Raw genomic sequence first — 26,919 nt, 5'->3', positions numbered from 1 at the left:
GGCTGGCTTACAGCGTGGTCACTCCAGGATCACTTACGACCGCCAGACAATTCTGAATGTGGATAGATCGGGCCGTTTTGGACTGAATGACGCGTGTTTGCTAGACCGGCTAGCTAGCATGGGAATACTTTGCCGGCTACATCTAGCGGCTTGTGAAGCAGCGGAGTATTTGTGTTGTCTGTCTATTTATGACTAATGCAGATGAGGAGTGTTGGCTGAGTTCTTAACGTTTGCTTTCAGAGCGTGCATATCACAACATACAAGATACCGTCATGGCGACACAACCTATACCGGGCTACCGCGCATGCTCGTCACTCCTGTTGCATGCTGGGTAGGGTAGTTCTTTTTTTCCCTGGCTCATAACATCACAAATAGTACCATTCATATGCGTTCAGTTTATCAAAGCACCAAGCAAACAATCGGAAAATTCCCATCATATCAATTCCTAGATATGGTCATAATTATTTTAAGTGCACTACGCAGAATAAACACAACATTATTAATATTGCTACTACAGATAATTTGATCAAAAATTCCCTAAAACAGCCCACTACCTATAATATAGGTTTTTTAAACATAAGACCCTGATAAAAAAAATGTTTCTGCTGTTACCTCAGAAATTGCCTGTTCAGATGTTATGATTGTGGCTCAGAGATTTGTATGTAGATTATATTTATTTTCCATAACAAACAGGATAACTTAAATACCCTGGCAGTGGCAATAAGCTTAAATGTTTGTATTTACATTTTTTGAGTTGATTTTCATAAAATATGCTATTTAACTGCTACTGTTTAACAAGGACTGTTTTAAATTGTGTCTGCACAACAAATGTTTTGGCGCTTTTGTTCATGTGGAAGAATATTCCAATAAAGGTGCATTACACACTACTTTTGAATTCATTATTGGGCTTTGCGTATACAATGCAGTTAATCGCGATTAATCGGAGAAATAGTGCGATTAACTTTGATCAAAATTTGTAATCGTTGCCCAGCCCAAATATATATATATATATATATATATATATATAGAACTACCTCGGATAAGCGGAAGAAGAGGGATGAATGGATAGATGTATGGATGGATAGAAAGACAGTAATTGTGTAATAATATAATTAAAATTAATACATATTTACTGTTACAAGTGTCTCTCTCAGCATACTTATAACTGCAATGTGGCCCTCAATGAAAGCAGGTGACATAGGGCAGTGTGGTCCCCAACTTTTTTTGCACCACGGACCGGTTTGATGTAGGCATTGTTTTCAGGGACCGGCTTTCCACTTGTGCCCGATAAATACAGCAAAAATAAGTGAAGAAAAAATTCAACTCACTTTATTGCTGAATTAGTGGGAGCCATGGGCGTGTTTGCTTTGTAATGAGATGCAGGTGTAAATCAGCCATTTGGCTACAATCTGTCACATTTATATGTTAATTAATTTGCATTGTATCATGTCACAAAGTTGTAACAAATGTAACAAATTACTTTTTCGCACACTCTTGGCCTTCTCTCGATGAGCTTCAAGAGGTAGTCACCTGAAATGGTTTTCACTTCACAGGTGTGCTCGAAGCTCTTTGAGAGAATGTCAAAAGTGTGCTAAACAGTAATCAGACTATTTAGAAGAAACTAGAATATAAGATATGTTTTTAGTTATTTCACCTTTTTTTGTTAAGTACATAAGTCCACATGAATGAGGAGAAGGTGTGTCCAAACATTTGGCCTGTACTGTATATGAATACTAAACTATGCAAATGGCCATATTTAAAAAAAAAAAAAAATTAAAAATACAAGCCCGCCAGCTGACACCTGTGTTCAGCCTGCAGTTATGGAAAGTAAACTTATAAGACTATTTTACCAAATTGCATTTTTTACAGAGAAATTAATTTTTTTACCGTACCTTAATGACTTTTAGAAATAACATTGATCCAATAATATACAATATTTAATAATAATAATAATAATAATGTGAGCCCCTGTTTATTGCAGAAGTTAAAATAAAAGGAAAACAATAACGTAAACATATACTGTCAGTATGTGTTTGATGTGTGTTTGTAATGATTCTTCACCAAAAACCTTCATGGTCTTAGTGCTGTAAGGGTCTCCATTCTCAAGCTCCACTTGCAGACTTGGCTTTAACACATCACGTGCAGCCTTTTTGTGGGACAGTCTGCCACCTAAAGAAAGATGAAATGATCAAATAAAGACTTATCACATACACCACCAAGCCACATTACAGCATTAGATACAACTGTTCAATCTTAGGGACGGCGTGGCGCAGTGGGAGAGTGGCCGTGTGCAACCCGAGGGTCCCTGGTTCAAATCCCACCTAGTACCAACTTCGTCACGTCCGTTGTGTCCTGAGCAAGACACTTCGCCCTTGCTCCTGATGGGTGCTGGTTAGCGCCTTGCATGGCAGCTCCCTCCATCAGTGTGTGAATGTGTGTGTGAATGGGTAAATGTGGAAGTAGTGTCAAAGCGCTTTGAGTACCTTGAAGGTAGAAAAGCGCTATACAAGTACAACCCATTTATCATTTATTTATGACATTCAATACAAGATCCCCATAATGAATTCCTACCTTCACCATGATTGAAGGGATTTCCTAAACATGTGTTTATTATTATGGTCTTAGTTAGTAGAGGTGTAGAAGTACTGTGCATCATTACAACGACTGTTTCTAATGATTTTCTTTAGTCCTGATTGGACTTGTGCCTTGTATGGGAAAATAAACTCCTCAGGTCCAAACCAGACATTTACCACTCTTAAAACACACAAATGAAACAGTATTCCAAAACATGCCCTCAAAATCTAGCCGTTACAGTTGTAGTGGCGTCCCTGAAACGACTGGTGCCATCATGCTGAAAAATAAGTCCTGTCTAGGCAGCTGATGGCACTAGAAAATGCCAAATTGAACACAGCTTAGGCAATTGCTGAGGCAAAAAACTTGTGCGTGGGATGAAATTAAAAGTCTATTGCGTGGTTGAGGTGATGGAGAGCGACGTCTGGCCAACACTAGTGGAATGGGGTGCTGCAGACCTGGCACCCAGGACATTGAGTGTTAGTGGAGAAAAAATGTCTTACACCTAAATAAATCCCACCGACACACCTTCCAAAGACGTGAAGGCTAAGATCACTGAGGTGGCTAAAAAAAAAGCTAATTGGTAACATCAACATGGTATGGACATTGGGGACAGTGCCTCGGGATTCGCAGGCCAGGGTCATGGTACAGTAACCCCCAGTAAGGTATTTTCAAGAGTTTAAGAGTGGAAACTCTGTCAGACAATCAAATATCAGATTCAGGAAGTGTGGTTTACGACTTTGACCCCCTTTACAAACCCCATGCACCCTTCAGGACCTTGCTGAGCTGTTCCAAGCACATCCCATCAGAATCATAAATTCCATTTCTGGTTCTGTGTTTGTCATAAAGCAAAATAAAAAGCAAAACACACGCTTCATGAGATAAACTGATGTCTGGCTCAATGTCATACATAAAGGGTGTTTGACATCTGAAATACTAATTGTGTCACCCTAAAATTAACCTTTTGGCTACAAAATGGCTCCAAAGATTTTTTGGGTTGATTAGTATATTACCAAAATAAGTATAAATTAAATATTGTGTGTACTATTTGTAAATATATGACTATTTACAGTGAAACAACACAACATTACAAATACAATCACACAATGTGTGTAATCACTAATTTGTGATATTTTTCTTAGTGTGCAGTACCAGTGTTAAGATAGTGGTGTTTGTTTTATTTTTACAAATACAGCAAAGCATAATCCTTAGTTCACAATGTAGTGAGCTATGTATATTATTTATTAGTATTTTTACATTTTTCATTACGTTTTACTTCTGTTACTGTACGTACAGCCATATAATATCCCCATTGTGGGATGAATACAAGTATAATTATCTATCAATCTGTTTAAAACTAGCAAAACTGAAAGACAAAGCAGCATCTAGGTAAGTTTTTGTTCGTCTTCAGCAAAGATTGGCATTCAAAAACACAAAGTGCCTTAGCTTTTGATCCATGCAGCTCATTTATCTCACCATTCCTGCATATACTCTTAAATATCGTTTGCAAACTACCCATCACTGCAGTGAGACTCTAGAGATGACTTTTTCTCAAAACTGTTGTTCAGTTTGATCGACTTCAAAATGTATTTCACTTCAAATATTCCTCTGCAGTTATCACTGACGTACATACAGTATGTACTCATTTGTGTAACATAAGAAGGCTGTGTTTACCTTCCTTGAATTCTGAGGTGGAGGAGGCAGATTTGGTCTTCAACGTTGGAATAGTTTTCATATCCAAAAGAGCACAGAGCGCAGGAAAATCGGTTGTCACATTGCCAGAACACTGATAACCATCTGTGAGGATCAGGTTGACAGAAAAAATACATTTCAAACTCATGTTGTAAGGCGTGGGTGTCCACAGTGCAGCTTGGAGTTGGGGGTTAATTGAGTAGCAGGATGTTTTTCATTGTCCCTCAGCATTTAGTAAAATGCATTATTAATGAGTTATATTACTAGATATTGCACTATTGCCTTTCCACCTGGAACAGAAACTAGGATGGGGATGTTCACACATCTTAGCTTCCTGAATACTGACCAACATACAAAACCCAAAACCAGTGAAGTTGGCAAATTGTGTAAATCATACATAAAAACAGAATACAATCATTGGCAAATCCTTTTCAACCTATATTCAATTGAATTGACTGCAAAGACAAGATACTTAACGTTCGGACTGGAAAACTTTATTTTTTACAACTATTAGCTAATTTGAAATTTGATGCCTGCAACATGTTTCAAAAAAGCTGGCACAAGTGGTAAAAAAAGACTGAGAAAGTTGAGGAATGCTCATCAAACACTTATTTGGAACATCCCACAGGTGAACAGGCGAATTGGGAACAGGTGGGTGCCATGATTGGGTATAAAAGCAGCTTCCATGAAATGGTCAGTCATTCACAAACAAGGATGGGGCGAGGGTCACCACTTTGTGAACAAATGCGTGGGTAAATTGTCTAACAGTTTGAGAACAACATTTCTCAACGAGCTATTGCAAGGGATTTAGAAATTTCACCATCTACGGTCCGTAATATTAAGTTAAAGTACCAATGATTGTCACACACACACACACACACACACACACACACACACAGTGTGGCCAAATTATTCTCTGCATTTGACCCATCACTCTTTTTCACCCCCTGGTTGCCGCCCCCGGGAATCATTTGTGGTGACTTAACCCCCAATTCCAACCCTTGATGCTGAGTGCCAAGCAGGGAGGTAATGGGTCCCATTTTTATAGTCTTCGGTATGACTCGCCAGGATCATCAAATGTTTGAGAGAATCTGGAGAAATCATTGTGCGTAAGCGATGATGTTACAGACCTTAGATCCCCCAGGCGGTTCCGCATCATAAAGCGACATCAGTGTGTAAAACATATCACCACATGGGCACAGGAACACTTCAGAAAACCACTGTCGGTAACTACAGTTTGTCGCTACATCTGTAAGTGCAGGTTAAAACTCTACTACGGCGTGGCGCAGTGGAAGAGTGGCCTTGCACAACCCGAGGGTCCCTGGTTCAATCCCCACCTAGTACCAACCTCGTCACGCCCGTTGTGTCCTGAGCAAGACACTTCACCCTTGCTCCTGATGGGTGCTGGTTAGCGCCTTGCATGGCAGCTCCCTCCATCAGTGTGTGAATGTGTGTGAATGGGTAAATGTGGAAGTAGTGTCAAAGCGCTTTGAGTACCTTGAAGGTAGAAAAGCGCTATACAAGTACAACCCATTTATCATTTATTACTATGCAAAGCGAAAGTTATTTATCAACAACACCCAGAAACCCTGCCAGTCGAGCTTATCTAAGATGGACTGATGCAAAGTAGAAAAGTATTCTGTGGTTTGACGAGTCCACATTTCAAATTGTTTTTGGAAACTGTGGATGTTGTTGTGTCCTCCGGAGCAAAGAGGAAAAGAACATTCCGGCTCAAAGTTCAAAAGCCAGCATCTGTGATGGAATGGGGGTGTATTAGTGCCCAAGGCATGGGTAAATTACACATCTGTGAAGGCACCATTAATGCTGAAAAGGTACATACAGATTTCGTAGCAACATATGTTGCCATTCATGCAATGTTATCATGGACGCCCCTGCTTATTTCAGCAAGACAATACCAAGCCATGTGTTAGAACAGCATCGCTTCATAGTAAAAGAGTGTGGGTACTAGCGGGGCCTGCGTGTAGTCCAGTCGCAATATGAATCCTAAAATAACACAACGGAGACCCTGGACTGTTGAACAACTTAAGCTGTACATCAAGCAAGAATGGGAAATAATTCCACCTGAAAGCTTCAAAAATTGGTCTCCTCAGTTGCCAAACGTTTACTGAGTGTTGTTAAAAGGAAAGGCCATGTAACACAGTGGTAAAAATGCCCCTGTGCCAATTTTTTTGCAATGTGTTCCTGCCATTAAATTCAAAGTTAATGATTATTTTCCCCAAAAAAATCTCAGTTTGAACGTCCAATATCTTGTCTTTGCAGTCTATTCAATTGAATATAAGTTGAAAAGGATTTACAAATAATTGTATTCTGTTCTGGGCTTCACGGTGGAAGAGGGGTTAGTGCGTCTGCCTCACAATGCAAAGGTCCTGCAGTCCTGGGTTCAATCCCAGGCTCGGGATCTTTCTGTGTGGAGTTTGCATGTTCTCCCCGTGAATGCGTGGGTTCCCTCCGGGTACTCCGGCTTCCTCCCACTTCCAAAGACATGCACCTGGGGATAGGTTGATTGGCAAAACTAAATTGGCCCTAGTGTGTGAATGTGAGTGTGAATGTTGTCCGTCTATCTGTGTTGGCCCTGCGATGAGGTGGCGACTTGTCCAGGGTGTACACCGCCTTCCGCCCGATTAAAGCTGAGATAGGCGACAGCGACCCCAAAAGGGAATAAACGGTACAAAATGGATGGATGGATTCTGTTTTTATTTACGAATTACACAACGTGTCAACTTCACTGGTCTGGGGTTTTGTACATTGGATTAATTTAACATAAGTGCCGAGAATGGGTCAATTTGCTGTAAGCAGGCCCTTGGTAGACATAGTTTGTGGGTAAGGCTACATTTAAAGGCTCAAATTCACAAAATCTACTCACCAAACGTTCGAGTAGCCGGTGTTTCATTCGTAGTTGCTGCTGTGGAACAAGTAGTTAGATTTCACATGCAGTTGTCAATAAAAATTAAACCATTGGAGTTGACAGTCGTCACCAAATATTACTTGACATCTACCTGCTTGTACCGGGGCCGCCTCTTCAACTTCAGAGGTGGTCTTCTCTGCCTTGTCCTTGGTTTGTTTTTTCCTCGCCATGTTTGACGGCTTTCCCGCGTCCCTAGTGGAAGCGCCAACTGCGTAACCATGGCAACATTGAATCGAAGCAACGACGGACTTTACAGTTAAATGCTGCCACTAGCACCGGAAACGACTGATATATCTTTAAATGTGACATGTTCGTTTATTTTTGTTTCGGTATTGCAGCATGCAAAGTAAGTACTATACTTACAAACCTGACGAAAATTGTTCAAGTTACTATCCGGATACAATGATAATATCGCGAGACTTGGACGGTGCCCGGGATTAGAAATATTATATGTTCGTATATCGTTGTTTTTTTTTACAGAGAAAATACAACTAATTTATTCATCCAAATGTATTAATGTGTTTAAAAATTAAAAAAAATGGGGAATAAAAGAACGAGTGAAAACATGCGGAGTGTCTTTTTTTTAAGGGGTCCTGGTCTGAGTGACCAGGAACCACAGAAAAAAGAAATAAATTATCGGTGTAAGTGTCGTCAAAACCAGTTTTTCGAGGTCAAGAGTTACCCTTGTATTTTTTATAATATCCAGGGATTTGGAAAGTGACACATTTTCTTGGTCCATTGTACGTCGGTTTTCTCCTTTGGTTGTTCTGGGTCAGTCACAGACGAGGATACGAGAAGTAGCCACTACGCATGTGCAACTGACCCACCTGTCCAAACATTGGACGGTGTTTTCCACTTGGATAACTTACCTGTAATTCCCATTTTCGATTTTGAAACACAATAATACATACCGTATTTCTTTGAATGCGCCGGCCTTGAATTACTGCCGGGTCAAACTCGCTTCGCAAAATAATTAGCGCATGCTTAGTATTACCGCCTGGTCAAACTCGTGACGTCACCAGTGACATTTCCCCTGTCTTCATTTTCAAAATGGAGGAGGCTGATTTCAATACCGGTAATTTGAAATTGCTTAAAGGGAAGAATATTAGGAGCTCTTCAGTAGGATTTAAGGTCCAAGCTTACATCACACTCAAATTTTTACTGCATGCCTTTGGTAAGTGCCGGAGTGAGAAGAGGTTTTAAAATAATTAGCGCATGCTTACTTTTACCGCATGCCTTTAGTAAGCGCAGGAGTAAGAAGAGGTTTTAAATTAATTAGCGCCCCTGCGGCAATTCAAGGAAATACGGTAATTCCCGGGCTTCACGGTGGAAAAGGGGTTAGTGCGTCTGCCTCCCAATACGGAGGTCTTGAGTAGTCTGGGGTTCAATCCCGGGCTCGGGTTCTCCCCGTAAATGCATGGGTTCCCTCCGGGTACTCCGGCTTCCTCCCACCTCCAAAGACATGCACCTGGGGATAGGTTGATTGGCAACACTAAATGGTCCCTAGTGTGTGAATGTGAGTGTGAATGTTGTCTGTCTATCTGTGTTGGCCCTGTGATGAGGTAGCGACTTGTCCAGGGTGTAAACCGCCTTCCGCCCGATTGTAGCTGAGATAGGCACCAGCGCCCCCTGTCACTCCAAAGGGAATAAGTGGTAGAAAATGGAAGGATGGAACCTAATTCCCGTTTTCGATTTTGAAACACAATAATACATAAATTATTAATTCCCCTTTTTTTTTTTTATTAATTCCCTTTTTTATTATTAAACCAAAAAACTTAAATATTTTTTCTATTACAAACTATAAACAAACACGCGAACACGGACCGAACATATGCCAGAAATATATTTTCTTAATTTTATTTTGGAAAATAGAATTTTTCATTACAAATTAATTCATAATGAAAAATAGTATTCTCCAAAGTAAAATTAGTATTAGTATTAGTATTAGTATACTTTAAATTCCTAATCCATCCATCCATCCATCCATTTTCTACCGCTTATTCCCCTTTGTGGTTTGGGGGGCGCAGGTGCCTATCTCAGCTACAATCGGGCGGAAGGCGGGGTACACCCTGGACAAGTCGCTACCTCATCGCAGGGCCAACACAGATAGACAGACAACATTCACACTCACATTCACAGAGTAGGGACCATTTAGTGTTGCCAATCAACCTATCCCCAGGTGCATGTCTTTGGAGGTGGGAGGAAGTCAGAGTACCCGGAGGGAACCCACGCATTCACGGGGAGAACATGCAAACTCCACACAGAAAGATCCCGAGCCCGGGATTGAACCCCAGATTGCAAATCCCTTAGGGGTGATGAATGGATGGTCAGCGCCTGAGAGCTGCGACCTACCACCATGACCTTGAACTCCCTTCTCTAGTCTCGGAAAGCTGGCGTGCACAAGTGATGTGCACGCCAGCTTTCTGAGGGATCGCTTGTGCACGCCAGTTTTCCGAGACTCTGTATTTAGTTAGCGCAGGCAGCATGAAGCAGGGCTTTTATTGTGAAGATAGGAAATGTGCAGTCGGCCTTTAGAGTTTTGACGGAATGTACGGCGCGAGAGTCTGTTGAAATAAAAAGTGTTTCTCGCCTTCCTCTCGGTCATATTTTCATAATAATGATCTTGCAGCAGCCAGCGTCATCTCACAAGACCCTCCGGTACCGTGAATGTCATTTAAGTGACGTCTTGGTGAAGATTGATGATCACTAATTTTTAGGTCTATTTTTTTTAAAAGCCTGGCTTGAGATCGACTGACACACCCCCCGCGGTCGACTGGTAGCTCGCGATCGACGTAATGGGCACCCCTGCTGTACACTGTTTGTTTGTCTAATCTTGAACTGGTTTGTGCTGAAAACAAAGTTTTGTTGTACTTGTGCAATGACAACAAAGACCTATCCTATCTTATTCTACTCAGGACTTTCGTATTGTGAGGCAGACGCACTAACCCCTGTGCCACCGTGAAGCCCCCGGACCGAACATATGCCAGAAATATATTTTCTTAAATTTATTTTGGAAAATATAATTTTTCATTATGAATTAGTGTACTTTAAATTCCTAATCCGAAATCTTAAAATTCAAATAGCGTATGTAGAAACTCATCCTGGCGTGGGGAAGTGTATTTATACACTGCAAGTCTACACTTACAATTAAAAAAAAACATGAATCTGACACTATCAATTAAAAACAAACAGTAGGCTATTGTAATTTAAAATGTTTTCAAACACAAAATAGACTTGCCTCTTATGTCTATAACAAATAAACTATAATAGCCATTAGTTAAAAATCACTTAATCTTGGGTCAATAATCCACATATTTGCACAATTTACAGTCAGGATCAAAAGTTTACATACACTTTTAAAGAACATAATGTCATGGCTGTCTTGATTTTCCAATGATTTCTACAACTCTTTTTTTTTGTGATAGAGTGATTGGAACACATACTTGTTAGTCACACAAAAAAAACATTCATGAAGTTTGGTTCTTTTATGAATTTATTATGGGTCTACTGAAAATGTGACCAAATCTGCTGGGTCAAAAGTATACAAACAGCAATGTTAATATTTGGTTACATGTGGATGGCATGGTACGGTTAGGAGAGTGGCCGTGTTAAACCTGAGGGTTCGATCCCCACCATCCACCAACCTAGTCATGTCCATTGTGTCCTTGAGCAATACACTTCACCCTTGCTCCTGATGGGTCCTGGTTAGCGCCTTGCATGGCAGCTCCCACCTTCAGTGTGTGAATGGGTGAATGTGGAAATAGTGCCAAAGCGCTTTGAGTACCTTGAAGGTAGAAAAGCGCTGTACAAGTGTAACCCTTTTACCATCTACATGTCCCTTGGCAAGTTTCGCTTCAATAAGGCGCTTTTGGTAGCCAACCACAAGCTTCTGGAAAGTTTGTTGTAGTATTTTTGGACCACTCTTGACAAAATTGGTGCAGTTCTGCTAAATTTGTTGGCTTTCTGACATGGACTTGTTTCTTAAGCATTGTCCACATGTTTAAGTCAGGACTTTGGGAAGGCCATTCCTTTACCACTTTTGACGTGTGTTTGGGGTCATTGTTTGGGGCGCCCAAGTCCTAACCTCCGGGCTGATGATTTTAGGTTGTCCTGAAGAATTTGGAGGTAATCTTCCTTTTTCATTGTCCCGTTTACTCTCTGTAAAGCACCAGTTCCATTGGCAGCAAAACAGGCCCAGAGCATAATACTACCACCACCATGCTTGACGGTAGCCATGGTGTTCCTGGGATTAAAGGCCTCACCTTTTTTCCTCCAAACATATTGCCGGGTATTGTGGCCAAACAGCTCAATTTTTGTTTCATCCGACATCACATTGACAAATATTAGACCTCCTGGAGGAAAGACGTGTGGACAATGCTGAAGAAACAAGTCCATGTCAGAAAACCAACACATTTAGCTGAAATGCACCAATTTTGTCAAGAGGAGTGGTCAAAAATTCAACCAGAAGCTTGTGGATGGCTACCAAAAGCGCCTTTTTGCAGTGAAACTTGCCAAGGGACATGTAACCAAATATTAACATTGCAGTAGATTTGGTCACATTTTCAGTAGACCCATAATAAATTCATAAAATAACCAAACTTCATGAATGTTTTTTGTGCCAAAAAAAAACATGTGCTCCAATCACTCTATCACAAAAAAAAAATAAGAGTTGTAGAAATGATTGGAAACTCAAGACAGCCATGAAATTATGTTCTTTACAAGTGTATGTAAACTTTTGACCACGACTGCCTATTCAAAATTAACCTCCAACTGCCACATTAAAATGTCCAAATGCATAGTACTGCATTAAAGGAATGTATACATCACATATTAAGAGAACAAAAAAGAATAACTCACAATAATGTAGTGCTTTTTATTAAAAAACAAAAACAAATATAAAACAAAACGTAAAAACCAACAGCATTTTTTCCCATGACTTAAGAATCATAATTACAAACTTTTAATAACGAGTGGGAGGTTTTTTTTTTTGGACAAACTGTACACATCACAAAATGCCAATATGCCATTTACAATGCTTGCATCTTATTTTGTGATTGTCTAAAAAGAATGAAACAAATCACATTAAAAAAAAAAAACACAAATACAAGTACAAGCATTATACAATGACCACTATCACAAAACAACCATTTCCTATTTGAAAGATAAAATAAAAACAACAGGACCATGTTCATGGTTTCCACCGTTTCACCTTTGTTTCTGTCACTGCTCAAAAATATAACATTTTCATGTTGGCTTGTTTTTTTAGTGTTCAACACTTTGCAGCAAAAAGGAGTGCATTTTCTCCTTTTATAAAAGCGGTATTATTAACAATAATCTGTGGCAAAGGTGTTGCTGTGTCACTGCCGTGTCCCAATGCCGTCCTTTTGACATTCTTCACGTTCATGAATTTCATTTAGAGGCAACAAACTTGTGTTTCTATGCTCGGGAACAGATTATGGTGAAATTTTCAAGACATTAAAAAAAAAATCCTCCCAGTTTAAGTGTCTTCATTATAGCAATACAAATAAATCATAATATTAGCATTATTAGAATAACTGCAATACATTTAGGGCATCGTCCTGTACAGTACAATAATAAACAAAACAAAAAAATGCAAGATATTGCTTTTGGAGAAACCCCTCAGTGTGTGTGTATGTGTCTATATACATAACTTGGCACTGTACAGCTAAACCTTTGAATGGATTATTGGTCAGTTTACAATATTAGGACACTGCAGTTTGTCCCTTTTGAGCAGAGGCATTTGAAGGGGGGAGGTCTTGCCAGATATCACTTATTTTTTTTAAACATTCTCCATGGCAACAAATACATAGAGACAAAAACAATCCATTCCCCTCCCAATATACAGGATACACTTGTCTCACAAAATATAAGAAAATATTACCATCACAACACATTTCTTGTTAAGCATTGTTTCCTATAGTTTATTTTTTTTTAAATCGTTAATTGCCATTAAGCCCTTGTTTTTTTTTAGTTCTTTTTTTTTCTTTAAAAAACAGGAAAAAGGAAATCTTCATGAAATCTGGTAGACTACAGAAACACTAAGTGTAAAAACAGGAAGTTGGACAGCACGGCTGAGTAAGGCATTACAGTTCAAGCCGGTGTCCATCCCACCTGATTGAGTTAAGCTGGTGAATCACATCAGTTGAAAAGCTGACCTTGTCTACGAGGTGGAGAAAAAAACAAAATGGAAAATCAAATTCTTAACAAGACGCTTTGACAAAAACACACATCCGGTCTTACCTTGAAGACACGGGGGTAGGCTGACTACAGTATAGAAGGGAAAGGACAATACGTCATCCAGTACTTTAGTGTGTTTTTGTTGCAGATACGTAGCACGGTAGCTTCAGTATCCATGGTAGCAAAAGTGCAGTTCACCCCACCCTCTTTCTCAAGAGCAGCATCTGAGCAGACCGCTCAACTTGCATCTTCTCTGTAAGTACCAGCAAATCTCATCCCTCATTGGACGCATTCTTAATTGCAGCAAAGTGCCTCCAGGGGGAGCAATTCTTCAGCATCCCCATCTGCACTGACTCACTAAAGCCTCAGTTTCTTTCTCAGTGGTCTCCACTCGTACCACGTCTCATTTCTGTTATTGCATCTATCAGTGTGTGAGCTAATCCTCCCATATCCATCTTTATGATGACCAAGGTAAGCAAGCCTTTAAAATAGTCCATTAAATCCAAACCCCTTGCCCCCCCCCCAACCAGCTAAAAAAGTAAAGTCTTGGAAGAGGTAAAATAGAAGGAGGTCCGAAAGATGCATTATGGTCTGGAAGGCCCGGACAGCCAACTAGGCTCATTTCCTTTCTTGCTTACAAGGCAGTCAGTTTGCCAGCAAGGGAGAAATGTTACTTTCTGCCAACAAAATCACCAAATCCTAGTGTCCGTCGCCGTAGGCGCCGCCCTGCACCCTCCTCCAGGAGATAAGTGACATCTACGGCTGTTGGAAGAACACAAAAAAAGTGGGCGCTTAAGAGCTTTGACAGAAATAACTGACAGGTAAGGGCAAAGAAACGTCTGTTTTTTTTAGTTGTTTTTTTTAAAAAGGTCTATTTTAATCCTTAAAGGCCTACTGAAACCCACTACTACCCACCACGCAGTCTGATAGTTTATACATCAATGATGAAATATTAACATTGCAACACATGCCAATACGGCCTTTTTAGTTTACTAAATTGCAATTTTAAATTTCCCGGGAGTTTCTGCTTGAAAACGTTGCGTAATGATGACGTGTACGCGTGACGTCACGGGCTTTTAGGAAATATGAGCGCCGCGCACACACACAGCTAAAAGTAGTCTGCTTTAACCGCATAATTACACAGTATTTTGGAGATCTGTGTTGCTGAATCCTTTGCAATTTGTTCAATTAATATTGGACAAGTCAAAGTAGAAAGATGGAGTTGGGAAGCTTTAGCCTTTAGCCACACAAACACACGGTGATTCCTTATTTAAAATTCACAGAGGTGAAACTTTACTATGGATCACAGCGAACATGGATCCCAACCGAATGTCAAGCAGCAGGTTTCGGTGAGAAAATTGTGGTAAAAAGTCGCTTCTTACTGGAGATCAGCTGAGCTTGTGCCGCCCATAAAGCTGCCGTCGACTTCCCTGAGACACTGCGCGTCAACACACCCCTCCGACTATCAGGTACTGTTAAACTCACTAAAACACTAGCAACACAATAGAAAGATAAGGGATTTCCCAGAATTATCCTAGTAAATGTGTCTAAAAACATCTGAATCCGTCACAATGCAATCACATTTTTTTTTTAAACTTTTTTTTTTTCTAGTCCATCGCTATCAATATCCTCAAACACAAATCTTTCATCCTCGCTCAAATTAATGGGGAAATTGTCGTTTTCTCGGTCCGAATAGCTGTTTTTGTTGGAGGCTCCCATTAAAAACAATGTGAAGATGTGAGGAGCCATCAACATGTGACGTCATCGTCTGCGACTTCCGGTAGAGGCAGGGCTTTTTCTCTTAGCACCGAAAGTTGCGAACTTTATCGTGGATGTTATCGACTAAATCCTTTCAGCAAAAATATGGCAATATCGGGAAATGATCAAGTATGACACATAGAATGGACCTGCTATCCCCGTTTAAATAAGAAAATCTCATTTCAGTAGGCCTTTAAGGTGCTTAAAAAAGGTTTCATGGCATTTTTCTAAGGACTATACCAGAGTATATGTCCAATAATATTCTGCTGAGTGATGAGGTCTGGTGTTAAAAAGTCATTCTGAGCAGGGTGGTTAGTCTTTAAGAAATTAGTTTTGCTTTTGTTATCCCCAAATACAGTATTTTACAGGGTAAAAAGCGGTAAATTTTTCCCAAGCTTTGAACCCCGCGGTTTATACAAAGGTGCGGCTAAACTATGGATTTGTCATAGCTAACGGCTAAATTATGGAATCGATTAAGCAAAGAAATCCGCTACAATGAATTTTGCCGTAGTTTTCCCCAAAATACTGTATTTTCCAGAGTATAAACCGCTACATTTTTTCCAAGCTTTGAACCCCGCAACTTATACAAAGGTGCAGCTAAACTATGGATTTGTCATATCTAACGGCTAAATTATGGAATGGGTTAAGCAAAGAAATCAAACAATGTACGGAAATGATCCACTTTAGAACCTACTCAGTGGCCTAGTGGTTAGTGTCCGTCCTGAGATCGGTAGGTTGTGAGTTCAAACCCCGGCCGAGTCATACAAAAGACTATAAAAATGGGACCCATTGCCTCCCTGCTTGGCACTCTGCATCAAGTGTTGGAATTGAGGGATAAATCACAAAAAATGATTCCCGGGCGCTGCCACCGCTGCTGCCCACTGCTCCCCTCACCTCCCAGGGGGTGAACAAGGAGATGGGCCAAATGCAGAAGACAAATTTCACCACACCTAGTGTGTGTGTGACAATCATTGGTACTTTAACATAACTTTAGGAAACGGTTCAAACTCCAAGTGTTTACAAAGTACAAGGAAGAAGTATTATGAGACATCTTGAATCTTACTAAAAAAAGAGATTTATTATTCATCTCATAAAGGATGAATAATGACATAATTACTTTTCTGCTTTGTTTGATCAGCCATTTTACTGCCGTGTTACAGAGGCACCGTTTGGAAACAACTAAGTTATGTAAATGAAGTGAAGTGAATTATATTTATATAGCGCTTTTCTCTAGTGACTCAAAGCGCTTTACATAGTGAAACCCAATATCTAAGTTACATTTAAACCAGTGTGGGTGGCACTGGGAGCAGGTGGGTAAAGTGTCTTGCCCAAGGACACAACGGCAGGGACTAGGATGGTCGAAGCGGGGATTGAACCTGGAACCCTCAAGTTGCTGGCACGACCACTCTACCAAACCGAGCTATACCGTCCCGGTATAGTTTAAACACCTTTCTATGTAAATGCCTCATTTCACAACGCAATGGTATATATCTGGGGCTTTTAGTCTGGTGCGGCTAATACATGCTAAAATTTAGTGGGCTTATAGTCCAAAAAATACAGTACAACATTAGCTGATCTTAGATACTTTGTCTGCAAAGCTGTCTTCAATAATTCCTGCAGACACATTACACTGACGAAAAGTAGTTAATGAGTAGTTGCAGAAGCTTCGCTAGGTTAGTTCCTTTCAGCAACTGTCAAAGAGCTTTAAAACATTCCACGGCGTAATTGGCTACATTTATAGGGTGTGTTTTTATAGATGTACTTTTTTGTTTCCATGGATTAAAATATCTTTGATTTTATAATTCCAATTCTAACCACCACTTCAATGAATGCGCTATTGTAGATATGTTAAGATGCTAATACACTACTGATTAATTTTTAAAGGTGGGATCAAACCATTAGTAATTAATGCGGTTTATCAGAGTAGCAACGGGATATTATAGTGCAAGTGTGGCAAGCATTTTGGCAGAAAAATAATCAAATAAATAGTGTCTTTAAAAACTGTGAAAAAAAACAAACAACAATCTACATTTAGTTTTTTAGGAAGCTTGCAGCAGAATGAGAAAGAAACAGGTTGTAAAATTCCAGGGAGACAATTGCAGTTTGTACAATGCAACAACAAGTGGCAGGTTGAAAAATAGAATTAATGAGACATGATTAGATATTATAGATTAGACAAACATTACTAAGAAGCACAATAATGAATATAAAAGAGAATAATGACTAATGTCCCGCCTTCCTTCTGTTAGAATTACCGGTAGTTTTTGGGATTGAGAGTCACCAGTACCTGTATCTTCTGTGTAAGAAAAATGCAAGAGCTACCGTTTTACTCTTAAAGCCATTCTAGTGGGAAGTCTTTATCATTCGGAAAGTGTTTTAACAACTACGAACTGAAGAAAAAAACGCTCAATCGTCTGCTGACCCACCACCCTGCTTTGTGTATGCTCCCTCACCATTCTTGCTGGGTGTTCTGTGCAGCAGGTCCAACAGAATCTTGTTGAGACGTTCCTTTTGGGCCTCCCTCCTTCCCAGTGCAGGGTGGTGAAGTGGCGAGCAGGCTGAGGAGGTTGGCTGCTCAATCATCTCCTCTATCCTCTCTGCAGAGCTCTCCTCCAGCTCCTTTCGCTCCTCAGCCTCAGTCCCTTCCCTTTCCTCCTCGTCTCCGTCCCCTTCAGCTCTCTGAGGTTTGCCCGGTAATTGTTCAGTATCATCCGGAGCCCCATCCATGTCCTCTTCCAGTCTCCTGTCCTCTGCCTGAGGCAGGAAGTCCTCCCCCCTCTCGCACGAAGAGCCGTCGTCCTCACAGCCTTCAGAACCTTTGGATCTCTCACTTTTCCATGCCGACCGGCCGCCATTTCTCTTGTAGTTGTTGGGCACATAGTGAGGCTGCAGAAAGACAATTAAGACAAAGGTCATTTATCAACATTTCAAGCTTCAGTACATGCCTAACAATTTGACTTAATTTTGTTTGTTTTTTCCTTTTTTGTCTTGTCCAGCTCACTCAAGCAAGTCATATAATTGATGTAGATGCCCACATTTGCTGTACAGATTGACTTTACAAAAGAGAAGTGTGGGATACTTCTCTTGGTGCCTTATTTGTATTTGACTTTGTTAAATGGATTTATATAAATGTTTGAGGAAAAAAAGGAAAACAGAGGGGCAAATTGCAGGGGATAAAACAGAGACAACAAAAGCATCAGCAAATAGGATATGTACAAATACGATACAAAAAGTGATAGCAAAGAAGAAGTTATTGAGGTAAATATTAATAACACACAAATGACAATTAACATTATTGCACTACAAAGGGAGCAATAAAAATACCAAAATAAATAGCACTATTGATAATGAATAATAGCAACAGTTATCTGTGTTATCAATACAATTGTTTCATATGCAATGTAACATATATCGTATTTCCTTGAATAGCCACCGGGCATGTGATGCGCGCCTGCTTTGAATTACTGCCGGGTCAAACTCGCTCCCCAAATTTATTAGCGCATGCTTACTTTTACCGCCGGGTCAAAGTCGTGACGCCACGAGTGACGCTTCCCCTGTCGTCATTTCCAAAATGGCAGAGGAGTTTTTTTCTGCTTTTACTATGTGTAAACCAGGGGTCTTGTTCCACAGCCATACAGATCACACTGATGGTTGTGATATAAAACAACTTGTCTTTAACACTCTTACTAATATGCGCCACACTCTGTGAACCCACACCAAACACATTTCTGGAGAACATTGGCTCTGTAACACATTATAAATGCAACATAAGAATTACCCAGAATTCCAATGCATCCATAACTCTTGGCTATATTATACACCCCGCTAGCACCAACGCCTTATTCTGCGCACTTAACAGGCAGAATCCACTTTGCACAAGTTTAGTTTTAATTTTCCTGAAGGAACTCTTCTGAAGGAATCAGTAAAGTACAATCCATCTATCTAGTAGATCAGTTTTGCGTGTGCTATTAGGTTTGCAAGTGGTTTAGTACACGTAAATCAGGCTCTTAGTCTGCTGCTCCTTTCTGTAGGGCAAACTCTGTTAGAAAACAATAAAGCAAACAGATCGCTCCTGGCAAAAGTTTTGAGAGTGTATCATTTTGTCTTACAGAAAAGTCTCTCTTGGGTGTCAGCCGTTTGGGGAAGTGGTTGAAGGCGTATGGCTTGGTGCACACTGGGTAGCGGTTACGATGGATCTTGTAGAAAAGGTGAGCTGACTTGTCCAAGCGATAATCGCAGATATAAACGTCCGGCTCTTTCACACCCTTTGGTCGACCTTAAGGTGGAAGTTTAAATGAATTAGTGAAGACAGGAAAGCAATAGAAACAAGTGAAAAACAAAAAAAGTTTTCTTACCTTTGCAGTACGTGTAGAGATCGAGAACGCAGCAGGGGACCACTACTGCATCGAGAGGGATGATCTCGTAGAGTGGCATGCGAAATAACTCGTTCTGGTAGAACCGCCGGGATGGGGAATGGTGTGTTTCATGAGGGCGGAAGTAGTGGTGGCCAAAGGCAAACCGCTCACCCCTTGTTTTGGTGGACACAAAGAAAAGTCAAACTTTATTAACATTGTACATTTTAAAGTGCACATGATGAACACATTTGTTCCAAATAGAATGGTATTTAAAAAAAAATCCTAAATGGCAATTAGAACAATTAATCATGTTGAGTAGATGGATGACATTACTTTTCATTCTTCCAGAGTTTCTCGATGCGGAAAATGTCAAGTTTGTCTCGGTTGATGTGAGGCAGGAGGCGGTACGACTGTCTGACAGGCTGACCCTCAGGAGTACGCCTGCTGTCTCTCATCAGGTACACACAATCCCCTGCAAACACAGAAAGGTTACTTTCTCGAACAACTTTGAAAAACATATCACTATCTGTTACATGCAAACGTGGCTGATGCAATCAATACCTTGGTGTAAAAGCAGGTCATCTCTTAGAAGGCAGATGTAATAGATAGAGCCAGCCTGAGCATAGCTGGGTTGGGGCAGCATGGGGACTTCCTGCCACATAAAAACAAAGAGAATGAATCATTTAAATATCCGGCTTTTAAGAAACCTGACTTGGACCCAGCATTATATTCTGGCATCCTCTCACAGACATACTCTGTCCACTGGCCTCGGATCACATTGCTCACACAGGTAGTGTTCCACCTCTGCCTCCAAACGCATGCAGTCAAAGTGCTGCCACACCTAGAACAGAAAGTGTTTTCCATTATGCTTATGAAAAACATAACACTGATATTACTGATATAATGTGATATCTGTTTTACATCTTAGTGTGCTGGGGGGGGGCAGTACATCTAAGGAGGACAGCTCCAGAGTGGAGAAACTGATTAGGCGGGTCAGCTCTACGATCGTAAAAAAATGGACTCACTGGTAACGGCATCGTGAATGATGCCGTCACCCTCTGCATACCATTATCAGTAGCCAGAGGAGCCTGTTCAGTGCTAGACTGCTTCATCCCCAGTGCAGGACTAATAGACTAAAAAACTCCTTTGTCCCACACGCTATCAGACTGTTCAACTCCTCTCTTGGGGGGAGGAGAGGTACTAAGATGACAGAAGATGCAAAACAATGACAATACTGAAATAAGGTGGGACAAAAAACAGTGCAATACATTTTCATAACATACGGCCTAGTTTCTCTTGTTATGTTCTAATTTTTACTGTTATATTTTCATTCTTATTGTTGCTTTTTTTTTTTTTTTCTTATCGTTATATTTCCTATTTTATTTACATTTATACCCCCATTATTTACTTTTTACTTTGTAATTCAATCTCAATTCTGTACACTGCTGCTGGAATTTGAATTTTCCTGAGGGAACCCTCCTGAAGGAATCAATAAAGTAATATCTGTCTATCCATTACGTATTATGTATAAATGTACTTTGCTTTTTCCCTACACCATAAACAATTTTGGACTGTATTCTCAAAAGTACAATTTTAAAATAAGAAATAAATTGCAAGTGAAAGTGAACTTAAACTGCAAGTTCACTGGGAGCTTATCCCACTTGTGTTCCTGTGAAAAGACAATAAAATAAAAAGGAGTAAGAAGTCGCACAATATTAAATTGAAAAATATTCATTGGGCTGTAAAATTAGACGTCATTGAAAGCAAGCACTTTTGGACCAGGACTTGACAAACGGTCGACATAAACGAGACTCAGCAGGTTGCATCATCATACAACGATTTGGAAAATCTACTTTCCAATGTTTGTATTGCATCAGTTTACTGATTTTCTTCCCCCCAGTTTTTAAATTTGTTCCTTACCATACACTTTTCACATTGGATCATCAGGCCTTCATCCTTGTACATTTCACAGATGCACCGAATGATGTCATCATCCTTGTCATGGGATCTGCCCGGTCCGTTGTGGTGGCCATGGTCCCGTTCAAGTGAGTCAGAGCTGTCAGCCTCGCTGGCGGTCTCGCCCACAATCTCATCGATCTGCACTGCAGCTTCATTGCGTGCACTGTAGTAAGCTTTCCGCAGCCGGCACACATCCCTGCCTATTGATGACTTCCTGCCGTAGTATTTCTGTTGTGGGAAACAAGACAGTTTTACTGCGTAAAAAAAAAGACATTCACTGGAATTTATGTTAGACGTGATAGGCATCCTGCCTGACAATTGTATACTACGAGCTACAGCTGGGCGATATTGGCTTTTATTAATATCGCAATATTTTTATGCTATATTGCGATATACGATATATATTACGATATTTTGCCTTGGCCTTGAATGAACACTTGATGCAGATAATCACAGTATTATGATGATTATATGTGTCTACATTAAAACATTCTTCTTCATACTGCATTAATATATGCTACTTTTAAACTTTCATGCAGAGAGGGAAATCACAACTAAGTCAATTGACCAAAAGTGTATTTATTAAATACTCTTCATTCTCTCACAGGTGACTTTTTAAATTAAAGAAAAAATTAATAGTGTTGCTACTTTTTTGTAGTAACACTTCTGCTGCATACTTTGCATATTGCTGTTGTCTGCCGAATATCTTCCCACTTGAAGCCAACCCACCGCCAGATGATGGATCCCCTGCTCTTTATTTTGGTCATTTATTGTTCTTCCTCCATTTGTGACCAGTTTCGGACCTTCTCTCTCTTGTAATGTCACAATCTCCGCTCCGCTCCGCTGCGCTCCCCTGCGCTCCGCTGCGCTCTGCTTGCACGACCTGCCTCAGCTAACGTTAGCCATGTTGCTACCTCTCTGCTTGGCGAGAGTGTATGACACTAGACGCGCGACAGTATGTGACATATGTAAGAATGCAGGCTTGTTTTACGTCCCTGTGAGAAGCAGAGACGAGAAGGAGTGAGAAACGCCAGTAATGTAATACCCGCAGCTAAAAGCAACTGTGTGAGAACATATAATCGAATATTACGATATAGTCATTTTCTATATCGCACAGAGTTACGATATAGTCATTTTCTATATCGCACAGAGAAAAACCTGCGGTATATTGTTTATATCGATATATCGCCCAGCCCTACTATGAGCTACATGAAGAGACTAAATAAGGAACAATGTGTGCCTCTTTCCAAGAGGCCAAAAGAAGATTTAAAATAATTAATGAAGGGCTCCTAATAAGACATTCCTGCCTATGATGAGTGCATGTAAACTTCTGACTGTACAAACTCCCTAAACAGACCCCACAAGGCTAGTCAGTTCCTGTGGTCGAGGACGTATAGAAAACGCAGTTACTGTACCCAATAGTCAAAACGTTCAATAATTTTGTGAACTTTTGTTTTAAATAACTGCCAATGGCTTTACCTTGACTTTAGTCCATCTGCCATGAATACAACACTGAATATATTTTAAAACTAATGGGAGAAATCTGAAAAAACCCTAAAACCATGAGGTTGTAAAAGGTAAATAACCATCCATCCATTTTCTACCCCTTATTCCCTTTAGGGTCGCGGGGGGCGCTGGTGCCTATCTCAGCTACAATCGGGCGGAAGGCGGGGTACACCCTGGACAAGTCGCCACCTCATCGCAGGGCCAACACAGATAGACAGACAACATTCACACTCACATTCACACACTAGGGCCAATTTAGTGTTGCCAATCAACCTATCCCCAGGTGCATGTCTTTGGAAGTGGGAGGAAGACGGAGTACCCGGAGGGAACCCACGCATTCACGGGGAGAACATGCAAACTCCACACAGAAAGATCCCGAGCCTGGGATTGATCCCAGGACTACTCAGGACCTTTGTATTGTGAGGCAGACGCACTAACCCCTCTGCCCATAAAAAAATAACCATAAAATGCTCAAAATTGAAACATGTGACTTTTGCTTTCTTACTGTCTACTCATCACTACCATCTAGTTGTAATCCATCCATTTGTTTCATTTTGTTTTATCTCAATAATAATTTTCCTGACTGGCAAATAAAGGTCATCCTCTCGACACACTTGTGTGTATTATTTGGACCATCCAGTTACGATTTGGTAATTATCATTGGACTTGTAAACTGAGATAACCAGCAATTCTTAAAGGGGCTGTATGCAACACTTACACAGATGTCTTGAGGACGCTAACTTTACAATGTATTTTAGACAGAATATCGCACCCTTATTCGGCTTCTACCATATAATGATGTAACTACGTGTGTACGCAACACATTAGCTTTTGGTGTTATTAGCTAATAATAATGATTTGGATAGTTAGTGTTACCTGTTATTGAATGTATCATAACAACAGGACTGCAAATTGTTTGTTGCTTCTCTTAAGACAGCTTGTGTATGTGTGCAAGCGCTCCCTGCGCGTACGGGCTGGCGAGACCAGGTGAGGATCGCTGTTTACACCATTCTTGTGACGATTTACCGGCATCGTGATGCGGGTGCGTGCTCTCAAAATGCAGTTGGGCTCGGACACAGCGTAAAGGTAAGAAATACTGATTTATTAAAACTTAAAACAGACTATGAAACAGAAAAACTTGCACTAGGCACAAAAGGCAAAACAAAAACTACTAGCATGGGAGCTAGGGGAACAGAAGCTTAGCGCGGAAGCTAGCAAGTATAGGTACAGAAACAAAGTCGTCACTTGTTGCGTATAACACAAACTGCGTGTAACACAAACTAGAGAGCGAGGTTGAATCAACGGAAAAAGCAGGCTTAAATACAGGCGGTGATTAACAAAAGCAGGTGTGCGTCTGGAAACCGCGGCAGGTGAAAATAATATGTTACTATGGAAACAGAACAAACCAGGAACTAAGGAAGTCAAACACTAACAGAAAAAAACTCAAAACCAAAACCAAAACATAATATGATCCCGGCAGCAGATCATAATTCTGGGCCAATAAAATTTTTTACTAAACAACCTTAGTAACTGTGAAAATTATAGACCGTTTTAACACAAATGTGTTCCGTTAAACCATAAATGGTAACTCAAACTAGCCAATGGTGTTCTTGTTATGTTTTGCTTTAAAAAAAAGTTGCAAGTGAACCGAATTCGATCCTTTAGCTGTACAAGTAAAGTATAAAGTATGCGGACGTTGTATCGATCCGCATACTCTCAATTTACCGGTCGATCTACGTTCCCATCCTCACCTATGGTCATGAGCTTTGGGTCATGACCGAAAGGATAAGATCACGGGTACAAACGGCCGAAATGGGTTTCCTCCGCCGGGTGGCGGGGCTCTCCCTTAGAGATAGGGTGAGAAGCTCTGTCATCCGGGAGGAACTCAAAGTAAAGCCGCTGCTCCTCCACATCGAGAGGAGCCAGATAAGGTGGTTTGGGCATCTGGTCAGGATGCCACCCGAACGCCTCCCTAGGGAGGTGTTTAGGGCACGTCCAACCGGTAGGAGGCCACGGGGAAGACCCAGGACACGTTGGGAAGACTATGTCTCCCGGCTGGCCTGGGAACGCCTCGGGATCCCCCGGGAAGAGCTGGACGAAGTGGCTGAGGAGAGGGAAGTCTGGGCTTCCCTGCTTAAGCTGCTGACCTCGGATAAGCGGAAGATGATGGATGGATGGATGGTAAAGTATAGATTAATAGCACATTAGGCTAATGCAAGATTCAAGATGCCCAATATAATGAATAACGTGTTATCTATTGGCAGCTTAAGTAAGAGAAAAAAGGACAACAAATAGAAAATGTTTTTGTTTTTGATACTAATCTAGAACATTTCAAGGAAAGACAAGTCCAAAGCCTCTCACGTACTCTGGTCATATTCACTGGAGCACATAACAGAACACTTGCCTACCTCAGCATTGCGGAAAACTTTGAGCATGTCAGTGTCGAATGCCTCAACAGTCTTGTAATGGCCTGTGAGGATTTGCTTCTCAATGGTGCTCAGGTCCAGAGGGTCTGACACCTTCTCATAGTAGTGTGTGTTCCTAATGGTGCACAAAAATAACAACTCAAACATGTATGTTTCTTCAGTCTCCGTTAAGAAGGTTCCAAGTATTTCATGTGAAAATCACATCGCTTTTACAAGAAGCGACATTCTCAAGTGACATTCTACATGGTAGGTAAAACTTGCTACATTTGTGTATATTCAAGGCACTTTGTGTTTACGCTCTTACCTTTTTCGTGATGGGAGGTTCACTAGTGGAGCAGCAAGTGTTTGGCCTGATGAATCTGGGGTCCAAAGAAAACAAGAAACACATCAATTAAAAAACATGCTTGTTGTGCTTTTAGAGCAGCTTCTAATTGCAGCTTTCTCCATGTTGAAAAGAGTTGTGCCACTGCTGTACTTCAATGCTGTTTTACAGGCTTTGCATATTTCAACAGCTTTAGCAAATTTACCATTCTTCTTAAAAATTGCAACTCCCTTCCAAATGTTGGACTTATTCATGTCTATGCTTTCGCACATTTAGTGTTTTCCTCTTTTTTCTAGTTTACATTACCGTGACATGTCTCGCTAACTAATGTCACTGTGAATGTGCTACATCGTGTTCACTTTATCATCCTTTTTCTCTATTCACCGCTGCACTATCATCTTAGTAGCCTTGCACAAATTGGATATTAAAGTACTTGTTTGTATTTTATTTAATTGTTAATAATTGTTAATATTTTTTATTATTATTTTTTTTTGGGCTTCACGGTGGCAGAGGGGTTAGTGCGTCTGCCTCACAATACGAAGTTCCTGCAGTCCTGGGTTCAAATCCAGGCTCGGGATCTTTCTGTGTGGAGTTTGCATGTTCTCCCCGTGAATGCGTGGGTTCCCTCCGGGTACTCCGGCTTCCTCCCACTTCCAAAGACATGCACCTGGGGATAGGTTGATTGGCAACACTAAAATTGGCCCTAGTGTGTGAATGTGAGTGTGAATGTTGTCTATCTGTGTTGGCCCTGCGATGAGGTGGCGACTTGTCCAGGGTGTACCCCGCCTTCCGCCCGATTGTAGCTGAGATAGGCGCCAGCGCCCCCCGCGACCCCAAAAGGGAATAAGCGGTAGAAAATGGATGGATGGATATTTATTGTTTATGTATATAGAGCAGTCTACCAATTCAAATGTATTGTGTTTTAAACCTACCTGACCAATAAATTGGATTCTGATTTTGTGTTGCAAGAGCAGAACACATACTGTATTTAACGGACCATAGGGCGGACCGGATTATAAGGCGCACTGCCGATGAGTGGGTCTAGTCAGGTCTATTTTCATACAAAATACGCATCGGATTATAGGGCGCATTAAATGGGTCAAATTATTAGTGTTTTTCTTTTTTTGTATGACATTTGTTTTTCATATAGAAGATGTATTAATAACATCTCCTAAATGAGGAGAAACTTATTGCATTTTCTTGGAT

General features: G+C 40.6%; 2 protein-coding genes across 3 annotated transcripts in view; both read right to left on the bottom strand.

Moving 5' to 3' along the window:
* Window positions 1-7,585, bottom strand: part of lrrc71 (leucine rich repeat containing 71) — a 39,401-nt gene extending 31,816 nt beyond the window's left edge. For both annotated transcript variants that reach the window (XM_061882186.1, XM_061882187.1), the window contains exons 1-4: window positions 7,281-7,585; window positions 7,148-7,186; window positions 4,246-4,368; window positions 2,062-2,169 (exon numbers count right to left, since the gene is read on the bottom strand). In XM_061882186.1, coding sequence (XP_061738170.1) covers window positions 2,062-2,169; window positions 4,246-4,368; window positions 7,148-7,186; window positions 7,281-7,359 — 349 coding nt within the window. In that variant the 5' untranslated portion in view covers window positions 7,360-7,585. The remainder of the gene's footprint in view (window positions 1-2,061; window positions 2,170-4,245; window positions 4,369-7,147; window positions 7,187-7,280) is intronic.
* A 4,463-nt stretch (window positions 7,586-12,048) lies between these two features.
* Window positions 12,049-26,919, bottom strand: part of ash1l (ash1 (absent, small, or homeotic)-like (Drosophila)) — a 92,288-nt gene continuing 77,417 nt past the window's right edge. The window contains exons 18-27 of the mRNA XM_061882182.1: window positions 25,696-25,750; window positions 25,374-25,506; window positions 21,421-21,687; window positions 20,255-20,341; window positions 20,062-20,152; window positions 19,834-19,972; window positions 19,501-19,673; window positions 19,255-19,421; window positions 17,599-18,031; window positions 12,049-14,149 (exon numbers count right to left, since the gene is read on the bottom strand). Coding sequence (XP_061738166.1) covers window positions 14,058-14,149; window positions 17,599-18,031; window positions 19,255-19,421; window positions 19,501-19,673; window positions 19,834-19,972; window positions 20,062-20,152; window positions 20,255-20,341; window positions 21,421-21,687; window positions 25,374-25,506; window positions 25,696-25,750 — 1,637 coding nt within the window. The 3' untranslated portion in view covers window positions 12,049-14,057. The remainder of the gene's footprint in view (window positions 14,150-17,598; window positions 18,032-19,254; window positions 19,422-19,500; window positions 19,674-19,833; window positions 19,973-20,061; window positions 20,153-20,254; window positions 20,342-21,420; window positions 21,688-25,373; window positions 25,507-25,695; window positions 25,751-26,919) is intronic.

The sequence above is a fragment of the Nerophis ophidion genome, linkage group LG21 (genome assembly GCF_033978795.1).
Source record: "Nerophis ophidion isolate RoL-2023_Sa linkage group LG21, RoL_Noph_v1.0, whole genome shotgun sequence".
NCBI lineage: Eukaryota > Metazoa > Chordata > Actinopteri > Syngnathiformes > Syngnathidae > Nerophis > Nerophis ophidion.
The sequence above is the reverse complement of the archived record's forward strand: the minus strand, read 5'-3'. Positions and strand labels throughout refer to the sequence as shown.